Below are 11,216 nucleotides of genomic sequence, written 5' to 3'. Positions count from 1 at the left end.
GCCAGAGCAGATGTGATGCAAAATGTTCTATGTACATTGTCAGTACATTACTTCTGTAGACAGGTGTTTTTCAACTTGGATTATAGTACTTTTCACAGCCAATGCGAGTTATTAAAGCACAAATGGAAACTAAGATGCAGGTTTTTTTTAACCATTTATTTCCCATTGGGTGGCTGCTTGAAACTTTGTTTTAGTATAATTAGCTTTCATTTAGATAATTGAATTTATTTGAAATTAGATTTCAGTGGTGCATATCTGGAATTCCTTAGCAAGGCATCACTTAGTTTTAAATAAGTGGGATTTCCTAGAACACTGTGAGTCAGTGCGTGAACAAGCCACTCGCTTTGTTGCTTTGGTGGAATCCAAGTTAGAAATTTCAGCACAAGAGCAGCACATGGAAATCTGGTTAATGCTTGAACCCTGGCTTGCAATAATAAGAGCCATTTCTGCATCATTAAAGTCATAGTCATTACAGTTGAAGTCAGACTCTTCTCTGTATCATTTTACTGCAAGAGCTTGGGGGAAAATGCTGGAAAAAAGGAAATATCATACAGAAGACTTGGATAGATCATACTGATCACAAGCACAAATCAAGCAGCATCATGTTTGCTTAAGAAGATTAAGAAGACTGCGGTCCTTGTGGCAGCTTGTGCTTTGTGCTTAGAATCTGGTAACATGGGTGTTTAGCATCCAGCAGGTCCTGATGCAGACGATCAAGTGCATGGTGGTTATGAACATCATGGGTGATGCAGTGGTTGTATTCCTGCACTTCAGATAGAAGTTGCCCTGATAGTAGAATTTTGTTTTGTAATCATATCATTGAATAAGAACCTTATTGGTAGCAGAAAAAAAACACCACAGGACAGGACAGAAGAGTTAGTCATTTGCAGAGCTGGTTCTGAAAATGTGTTGGCAATGGAGGTTTCTTAAATTACAGTTTGAACCACTCAGTGCTGTAATCATTTTAATGTTTTTTTGAAGGGGTGGTTTATATAAGACATTACAGCAGTAAGAGATACTGACAATATGAAAAAAACATCCATAAATTTGGCACAGAGTTATCTTCCACTTATAAACAGGAGTGACTCAGATGTGGGAGTGATTCGTGTATTTGTATCTAAGAAAACAGGCTTTGTGCACTTAATAATGTGTGTGTGTAATTTAGTATTCATTCTAAATGGTTTTCTTCAAAACGAATGTTCTTTTGTTAAACACACAAATGAAACTTTAAAAAGTGCATTTACAATAAATGGCCATAGAATGACATGCTACTGTAGCTCAGTCAGATCAGTAATGCTCCTCAGATTTCTTGTGTTGTAAATAAGGTAAAAGCACAGTGAGATGTGGTCATCATCATGGAGGCACAGTGAAGCACGTGTACTGTATATGCATTGGATACGCACTGTAAAACCCAAGGTAGTGCTGTAACACCACCACGACTTCTTCCCCAGGACAATGTTTTCTCTGAGTGCTGTGCAAGGCAATCAGTAGAAAATCAGAGGGCTGCTTTTGAACCTGCCAGTTTTACATTTACATTTATTCATTTGGTAGATGCTTTTATCCAAATGGAGTTACGATAAAAAAGTACATCCAGTCAACGCGCAAAAGATGCATACTGTATATCCATATGCAGTTTCTCTGAATACTTATTTTGAACATGCTAAGTCTACATTATAAATTGATCAAACATCTTCTACGATGAGGCCGGTTGCTGTGAAAAGCTATAGGAAATGCATCTTCTCTGGTTGAATTTCTGTGTTCACCTGGATCCACATACATTTTCATTATGTTTTTACCATAAAATGTAACTTTTATAGTAGATGCAATTGATGTGGTTGTGACACACACTGCAAACTAAACTGCAGGGTTTGTGTAAGACTTAAACTCCAGTACCATCCTGGTTAAAAGCTGGAGAACTGTGGCCTGCAGATCATTTAGGAGTAGTAAGTTAAACCCCATTTCATGTGGTGTTCTCGTTGACAGCTAGACCTTTTTTTTCTTGAATAGGGAAAAAAATTCTGTTCACTCTTTTACTCACTCCACTAAAAAAAACAACAAACCTTTCTGCCTTTTTTTCTTTCGTTTTGTTGGAAGAGCGGTTTCCTGGAAGACCTGTGCTGTCAAGGGAGATTAAAACCGGGGCTGTTTATCTGCCATTCGGGAGCGATCAGCCGCTGACTGTCCTGGAGGTGATAACAGGGGCTTCGCTATTGGCATCTCCAGATGGGACTTTATTAAAAAAAAACAGATAAGTCCGCCAATTTTCCGCTGCTTTAAAGGCTTCTCGAAAAAATGTTGTCATGCTTGTGAATGTCTCAGAGAGTTTTTTTCTTAATTCCATTTAGATCTAACATCACAAAGGTTACTGCAGAATAGAGTTCGATATCTCCCTTTCCCCTTGTTTCTTTTATTTCCTCCTCGTTGTGTTCACAGGGATGTGTTTAATAGTTATGGGTGTTACTTTTCTGCTGTTGTCGTTTAATGCTTCTTTACAGTTTTGGCACCCAAAAGGCAAGCGGGCTGTTTTTGCTCCGTTTAAAAATGCTTTTAATCAGCCTGACATTAGTAAAATAGAATTTATTGTATTGGGATAAATACAGAACTTCCTGTCCAAAATGTAATAATGGAGTGCACTTGTTCAGAGGTTCTGAAGTGTTCCTGCTCGGTGTGAGATAAATCAAAGAGTGAACAGTTTCCCACTGTTTTTTGCAGGTACATGATGAGATGACCTCTTTTAGTACAAAAGGCAGTTGTGGTCTATTCACTGATAAGGAATGACTTGTGTTCCTAGCAGCTTTGACTTTAATGGCTGAAATGTCTGCTACCTCACTGGATTTGGTTCTAGGCTCTTTCCCATTCTGATGCTCGGTCTCAGGAAAGGCAGTACCTCACCGGCTCTGTTCTCTAGCCCATCTGAAAGGCCATTGGTTTCTGACACCAATTGCCTGCAGTAAAGGGAGATGTATTTATCTTGTGCCACAGGGCTTTTTGCAGAAATCCCTCAGGAGCATGCACGGACTGACCTTGGAAATCATCCAGAATGAGAGTGCACACACAGACTATAAAACTTAAAGCATTGGTAAGGCTACTCACATGCTTTCTTGAGTTTAGCCTAGTACAGTTCCTCAGTTAGTTTCACATTAAGCTTAGATAAGCAGATCAGAATACGGGGGGAGGTGTATAGCCGTTCTTTGTAGATTCCTTACCTACATACAGTATTAGCGCTTTTATTTTCCCACACATGGCAAGCAGCTGGGTTTGGAAGTGGGGTGTGTGAGAGAAGCATCTGGACCCACAAAGTTGGAAAATGCTGCAACCCTGTGTCCTCTGCCGTCTGCGGCGAGCTTGCCGACTCGCTGTGGTCTGTGGCATCGGTCTTGGCTGCCATCCTGAATCGGCAGATGCCCGCACGCGCCTGAAGGGCAAAATGTCTGCCCTGCCAGTACAGAAGGGCTCTCAGACAAGAAGAAATGGCTTCCTACACCTGTTGAATCAACTGGCCAGAGAAGATCTTGCTCCCATGGTTGTATTGTTCCTGCCACCTTACCATGAAATAATTCAATTAATTGATTTATTGACAATAATGAACTCTTTTTACGAGACGTATTCTCAGATATGCAGACACAGACCAATGGGAAATTTGAATACCTTCTCAATTGGACATATCACATTGAGAAGGTATTCTACCAGTACAATACCTTCTGAAAAGGCTTCTGGGAGTGAATTAACCAGTAGAGACCCCTGTCTGGAGCCCGGTGGTCTGTGCAGTGTCATTAGCCGACATTGTGCGATGGTGTCCAATTAATGGGGCATGCCAGCAATGGTTGGCCCAATTTGGACAGGGTGTCCACTGAGGCTCACCAGCCACCTGTGAAACCTTTGTGTTACTGGAGAGAACGGTGGGACTCCTGCAGCGTGTGGTACTGTAGCTCTGTTTTGAGTACTGTGAGAAATGGGGGATATTAGGCTGTGCTCATTTCAGGGGAAAGGCCCCGCTGAGCTCGTCTTTTCTGTCCTGGTGTAGAGGTGATGGAAGTGGAGCTGAGTTGGCGATACCAAAATAAGGGAGGAGGGGGAATATAGCAAGAGAAAAAGATTATTATCCTTTATTATAAAGCCTTTCTGAAACTATTTCCCAAAACAATGCACCAGCCAAACGAGCCAAATGAGTGATGCATCATGCAGCTGGCTGATTTGTTGTACCCTCATGTCTCTTCTCATTGAGCTCTGGAAATGTTTGTGCTGGAAGAACAAATCCGCAGATTGTAGTTGGTGTGGAAACAGCAAAACGGAAAATTACACTGGAAGTACAAAACACTTATGAAGCTTGTACGAGACGCAATAAGAAAAAATGCTGACACTGAGGTATGATCTGTTAGTGATTGAAAAAATAGATTATTCTCTTTTCTCATGTAGAGATTATTCTGTTTTTCCCCAGAAATTATAATTAAGAAAATTTGGTCGGTTGGTCGGTCACGAACAGTACAGCATACAGCCGTGTTGTTGCCAATGACATGCTTTGTCCGTGGGATAGAAGAGTAAAAGGACAGTAATTTATAGGGATTCAATTCATGAAAACAAAAAAATAAGGATACAATAAATTATGCAATTGCAATTTACTATACAATTTACAGATTGTGCAAAAGTAACACAAGGATAGGAGGTATTTACTGCTCTTCGTATGTGACAGGAGGGAGCCGCTGCACCTGTCAGTTCAAGGAGGTCATTGCAGGCGTCTGCTGTGGTTGGCTGTTTAGCAGTCTAACTGCCTGGGGGAAGAAGCTGGTAGTCTTGGTCTGTATACTTGTTCCTAAACTCAAGTAGATAATAGGCAAATCAGCACAAACTAGCATGCGTGTGCCTCTGCCCACTCTGTTTCTCTATAGTGAGTGGAGTGTGCAGCTCAGGCATTGCTAGATCCCGTCCTGTAGAAGAAGTCCTCTCAGTGTCGGCTGTGTCCAAAGTGTCCAAGCCCAGCAATGTGTTTCCTGTACAAAAGAGGAAGTGGAAGGGCAGGGCTGGGTGGGAGAGCTGATAATTTGGGCTTAACCCTTCTTCCTGACATGAACCAATCATGCTCTGACTGAGTGACCCCAGCATCATTCATGCTGGCCTGTAGTACACTCGTGCACCCCAAGTGATTCATCGCCGTCATCATCATCGTCGTCGTGATGACATTCCTCTGTTTTTTTTTTTTGGCCTTTAACTTGGCACATCTCCATTTACTCAACCCAACAATATCTCTGTGAATATTTTACTGCAGCTTTTTTTTCCCAAGCTTTTTGCTGGGTCTGGCCAAATCGCAATAGTGGTATGCCACCCGCCTGATTCCTCCAGCGGTTCCAATCCATGCTGGAGTTTCAGAAATGTGGACCCCATCAGAAACATACCATACTAAACCAAGGGGGTCTGTGTTCCATTGGGTTCTTGCTACCATTCTTCTAAATGCCTTACTAAGTAGAGAAAAAATAAGGAAACTGTATGTGCAGTTATTACATAGCTCTGGAGGCTGACAGCATTCCCCACCTCAACACTGTGCATGCGAAATGTTCTAATTCACGTTGCAGTTGAAAAAAATAAAGTGGAAACCAAACATCTTATGTTATACAACCATAATTCAGGTTGTACTCTGAGACTGAAAGGAATGAAAACTAGAGCCTGTACAGTCCATCAGAGCACAGTGAGACTGAGAGGAGTGTCAGAGATCTGTTATTTTCCATCGGTTTTAACCTACAGTCCATCAGATGCAGCCTTCAGCAGGCTAGCCAAAGGAAACACTGTGGCCCCTGCTCTGGGTTGAGAAAACTGCAGCAAGTTAACCAGCACTCGGTATCATATCATCACCTTGACCCCTTTTAATACAATGCGGACAGAAATGCAATAAAATCTACTGTTATTTTTAGGAGGTCTAGTCTCTATTAAGAAAGGTTTTGAGCACTGCATAGTGAGATCTAACATAAAGCATGTTTAGTATGCTAAAACGCTATTTTGTGCGCAGTTACACCAGACTTACAGAGATGTCCAGTTAGTGCAAGAGCAGGACGTACTGTACTGTATGTAAAACTGCGCACATCAGCACGATAACCGCAAAGTGAATTACTCATGTTACCGCTCTCAAGCATTAGAAAAATAGGGTGCAATAGAAAACTGAACTTCGGAAACACCTGTAAGGGGTAACATTTATTTTCAAGTAAAATAACTAATAAAACATGATATACACGTGAAAACTCCATATTATAATCCGTATTTTGTGTTACAGACATTTAGTTGCTTTAAGACACCCCAAGATATCCCGTAACACAAAGAATAATGCGAAAATTGAAGGTTTGACTGAAATAAAACAGTAATGTGGCGGTTGTGTGGAGCAGTCTGAAGAGTTTTTAGAAAGTATTTTTTTAACATACTGTATAACCTAGTGAATATAATTTCACCGTATACAGTACACAGTACTGTACACAGTACAGTATACAGTACATGGCGGGGGAACATACATTGGATGATCTGTTGTGCTGTTTAATTGTTTTTTCCTAACTTATCGTGAAATCCTTTTGCAAAACAATACGATCGGAAAGAAAATACAGTCTATTGGCAGTATCGGCTTGAAGATGCAAAGGTTTTTATTTACTCGTAAGTGCACATTAGCCTGTAATTTACAGATACATTTACGGTAGCCACAGTTTAACGTTTGCGTAGCCATCATTTCTATCCCTCTCATTTTATTAAACTGTTTTGTTGAAAGTATTACATTAAAACTGCTTGGTTGACGTCGTTCTTCACCATCTACAGGTGCGGCGGCGGCGGTGTTACCTGACTGGTTGCTAAGAAACAGCATTTCTCTCCTTAACCAGCAGGACACACTGACCTACGGAGCGGTAAAAACACGCGATTTCACCAGTTTTCAACCCGGGGACTTAACGTTCGCGATTTAACTACAGTACCTGGGGAAGGCAGTTTTAAACGGCGAATTAATTTCGCCCACATTCTTCTCGAAACTTAAACTGTAACTGCACAGACACAGGTTGCACCGGTAAATAAACTGCGTTTCCTTCGGTTTCACATTTGGTTTTGCGAATGCCGAGTTAGTTTTAAATGCAATGGTTTTGTGTCGAGATACGATTCTGAAAAAAAGTAATATCTACTGTATATCTGAAATAAGAATATTATTAGTTTGGTAAATCACATTAGCTTAAAGGTCAGGTTACAGATAGTGACGAGTGAAACATTATTACAAGATTAATGCGTTCACATCAACATATAACTATAAAATATATAAGTTTGACATTAAGTAATATAAGGTACACAAATTATTTAATGTAATTCGGACAATGCGACCTTTTGACCTCTAGCACAGACACAATCTCACTGTACACAGCCGTTTATAAAAATACAAGCTCAATAAAGACAACAGCAGAATACGGATCTGTGCACATAACTATTGCATGAGCTATATATAAAGACTTTTTAGCTAAATTTCTCTAAGATTTATTTGACATTTTAATGGGAGGCCATGACCTATGAGTCTGCTTCTGTTTCCCAGATGCAAATGCTTTAGAAATGGCTAAATCATATTAAAATATATGGGGATTCTGATAAAAGCATTTAATTTTATAGTTGGTACAGTAGGTGCATTTGAACCTTGGTTTGTCACTGCTAAGACCATAAAGGTGCTCATCACAGAGCAGGTGCATTTATACAGAGACTTGATTACACACAGGTGGATTCTATTTATCACCATCAGTCATTTAGGACAACATTGGATCATTCAGAGATCCTCACTGAACTTCTGGAGTGAGTTTGCTGCACTGAAAGTAAAGGGGCCGAATAATTTTGCACGCCCCACTTTTCATTTTTTTATTAGTTAAAAAAGTTTCAAAAATCCAATAGATTTCGTTCCACTTCACAATTGTGTCCCACTTGTTGGTGATTCTTCACATAAAATAAAAAATGTATATCTTTATGTTTGAAGCCTGAAATGTGGCAAAAGGTTGAAAAGTTCAAGGGGGCCGAATACTTTCGCAAGGCACTGTATATGCTACATTTGAATTGACAGCTAAAGAATGTGTTCATTTGACTAAATACTCTGGACACGCTAATGTAGAAGTCTTAGACCTACTGATGAAAACAGTAGTCATCCTTGACTTTGGCTGTGGTGTTGCACCAGGGTCTAACTGTACAGTATTTTGAATTCACCTTTTGACCTTTTTTTTTATTAGGGAACCACTAAGAAGCAGACGCTATGCAGCAAGCAGTGGCCAGACCCCAGCGCCCCCAGCCAAGTGACGTAGAGTCGGCTCGGGGTGTGAACCGGCTGTGGGGGTACCTGCAGGAGACTGGACTGCAGAGTGGCATGGAGGCCCTGTGTGCGGAGGTGCTGCGCCGGCCCCAGCCTCCCTTCAACCCCTACCCTGTGTTCATGCAGTGGGCTCGGTGGCAGGCAGAGAGGTGAGTTAGGTCTTGGAGTCTCCGCTTGTCTGTAGGCCGGCTACTTTTAAGACAGGAGCTTTGTTATGCAGGCAGCTTTGTGAAAATCGTGACTAGTGGGACAGTGAAATTAAGTAAAAAGAAATATAATCAGTGGGGAACAAACCATAGATCAAGAGTACCTGGCAGGTACATTCCTAGGCATTCCCAACCCTTTTTAAAGAACTCTTCTGGCATGACAGGTTGAAGCAACATAATCTCTTTAGTCTTGAGCAGAGACTACTATGGGTGTGGAAAGGGGGACCTGATTTAAGTATTCAAAATCTTCAAAGCTATTGACTGAAACAACCCAGCGAGCTTCTTTCAAAGAAGTGAACTAGAGTGGCAACTACATTTGAAATACATTTAAGGTTGAGAACATCTTAACATAAAGGGCTGTGGGAGTCAGGAACAAGTTACCCAGTCCTGTTGTTGATGCTTTTCAGGTGAAAATTTTGAAACGTAACAAGCTACACGGGCCAAATGACCTCCTCTTGCTCGTCAGCTTTATATTCTTACGGTGGTACATTGGCTAAGTGTGACCACCATGTTCATGTGCACGGCGCTCATGATGGTATGGCGATTAAGATCCAAGGAAGGACACGTGAAGCTATTTGGTGTTTACTGTCTGGATGTCACAGCTCTGCAGTACCCTGTTTTCACCATACATATATCTGAATAGGCCAGCAAACTTTACAAGCAATCTGCATTGTAGCTCCTAGAGCAGTCCTGGTACTGGTGAGCCCCCCCACACACACACACACCATCCCACGTTCATTAGATAACTGAAGCCTCACTAGATTGAAGACGTTGCTTCTTAAATTGAGTATTTCCACTTTGTTTCTTGTCACAAGTTTGGAACTTGATTTCACATATACAGTACAGTAAAATACAATAGCTAAAGCTCTAATGTGTTGAAAAGCTGGGAACAAACAGTTCAGATTAATCTTGTTAAGTCGAAGAAGGGTTTGATCAGGTAACTGAGGGCTCTCCTGGAACAAAAGCCAGCAGGTGTGTGGGTCACAATTCTGCACTTTTTTAGTTTTTAAAACTTTATCTAAACTCATTTCAGATTAATTCAAGATTTAAAACACACAACTTGCTTGGAGCTTTTAACATCTTGGAAAGTGAAACTCTGCATTCCACATTCCACATTCCACATTTTAAATTAGTCTAAAATGAAGTATTGGAAAGGTTCACCATACTGTCCCAGTATTGTCAGATCTATCTGATCCCCTGTCTGTCCAGCTCACTATTACTTCTATTGATTTTTACTGGACAACTCCTCAACGCTTTTAAGTGTACATGTTTCCTTTCTCTTGCTTTCCAAATTAATAGCTGGATATTCAAAATTAAGTGGTTTTAAAATGCAAAATACAACAAGTTTATCTCTGGAACTGTGGCAGGTGTCTTGTATTAACTCCAGGATCAGGCTGTCTCAGTCAGACACGGAGAAGAAATTCAGGGAAGATGTCACCTTTCCCACAACCCTCACTGCTGTTCGATATATTGCAGGTCAGTTGTGTGGGCCACACTGGTTTACTTTTCTTACTCATGGAGGTTTTAAAGCAACCTCAACAAGATACTCATTTTGGAGAGCAGAGGGTTTTGCTGATACAGTGCATTTTTTTCAGCAGAATCTCTGCTCACTGTTCATAATATTCATCCTTCACAAATTGCTGCTGACACTAATGTATATCTCTAGACTAGATTTTTCTGTCAAACATTTGTATTCCAGGGTGCATTAGGATGACAGATAAAATATAATAATTCCCAGCCAGTGTTTTGTTGCTAAAATGCAACGTTGCACAACAGCATCCTAACATTAAACGTAATGTGCCATTGTGCAACAAAATCCTGTTCCTGCTTTCTTTTTATCCTTTTCAGCCACACTCATCTCATGACGTGAAAGACTGGCAGGCTGTTGATGCTTTCTGGTTGCCCTTATAGTTTGGGTGACTCAGACACAGGAAGTGCAGATCTTTAGCTGTGGTTTTATCTGTGCTCTGGGAGGACACAACACCACAAAGTAACCTGACGTTTTAAAAGCAGTTCATGACTTGTCATGCCTTCTAAAGAGTACAGTACAGTAGTTGCATCTCTCTTTTATTCTCTGAATGGTCATTCCTCAGGGGCTAAAGGCTGCTCCCATGTCTGGGGACTTCCCAGCATCCTCCGCTGTGTTGACCCAGAGAAAAGCAAGCACTTTAATTGGCTGATTGATGATGTGACCCCTTCGCTTTCAACCCTGAGTCACAGCAGCCCATACACAGTGAGTTTGTTGTTGTTTTGCTCTTTCTAATTAAGATTAAGGCTATTCATCTTGTTTTTTCACAAGAGCAAGCCTAATGTTCACTTTCCCATGAGGGCACAAAGCAAGCTATTACCTTCAGTCTAACAGCGCCGCATTCTCCATTTCAGATCCAGGTGCTGGCTGCTCTCACAGGCCTCTGTGTCTTTACTGGTACGCTCTTCCCCCATCCATTCTCATTGGACATCCTCCAGATTTATGTAATTGCCGGCCCAGATGCCCAGCGCGCCCGTGTCCTCTACGCGAGCTGTGTCCGCCGAGATGTCATCAGGACAAGCCAGAATGGCCGCCATCGTCTGCTCAGGTCAGCTGAGAAAAGTGGTGGGCAAAGTGACTGTATCACCCTTTCACTTTTCCACTTCTGCCTGCTTCCCATTCGCTTTTCAGGAGGAGGTGATGGGGAGGGGCCAGCTAGGAAATATTTTAAGGGTGTATCCGCAACCTC

At 41.4% G+C, this 11,216-nt stretch overlaps 1 protein-coding gene across 7 annotated transcripts in view; it reads left to right on the top strand.

Moving 5' to 3' along the window:
• The first annotated feature begins 2,097 nt into the window (after window positions 1-2,097).
• Window positions 2,098-11,216, top strand: part of LOC148650128 (uncharacterized) — a 28,909-nt gene continuing 19,790 nt past the window's right edge. For 2 of the 7 annotated variants that reach the window (XM_088603625.1, XM_088603626.1), the window contains exons 1-5: window positions 2,106-7,027; window positions 8,214-8,442; window positions 9,887-9,975; window positions 10,593-10,732; window positions 10,882-11,075. In XM_088603625.1, coding sequence (XP_088459751.1) covers window positions 8,237-8,442; window positions 9,887-9,975; window positions 10,593-10,732; window positions 10,882-11,075 — 629 coding nt within the window. In that variant the 5' untranslated portion in view covers window positions 2,106-7,027; window positions 8,214-8,236. Of the gene's footprint in view, window positions 7,028-8,213; window positions 8,443-9,886; window positions 9,976-10,592; window positions 10,733-10,881; window positions 11,076-11,216 lie in introns of all 7 variants that reach the window. The other 5 variants (XM_088603628.1, XR_015926034.1, XM_088603627.1 and 2 more) reach the window with 5 other exon arrangements.

This window comes from Lepisosteus platostomus, chromosome 13 (genome assembly GCF_059453375.1).
Source record: "Lepisosteus platostomus isolate fLepPlt1 chromosome 13, fLepPlt1.hap1, whole genome shotgun sequence".
Classification (NCBI taxonomy): Eukaryota; Metazoa; Chordata; class Actinopteri; order Semionotiformes; family Lepisosteidae; genus Lepisosteus; species Lepisosteus platostomus.
The sequence above is the reverse complement of the archived record's forward strand: the minus strand, read 5'-3'. Positions and strand labels throughout refer to the sequence as shown.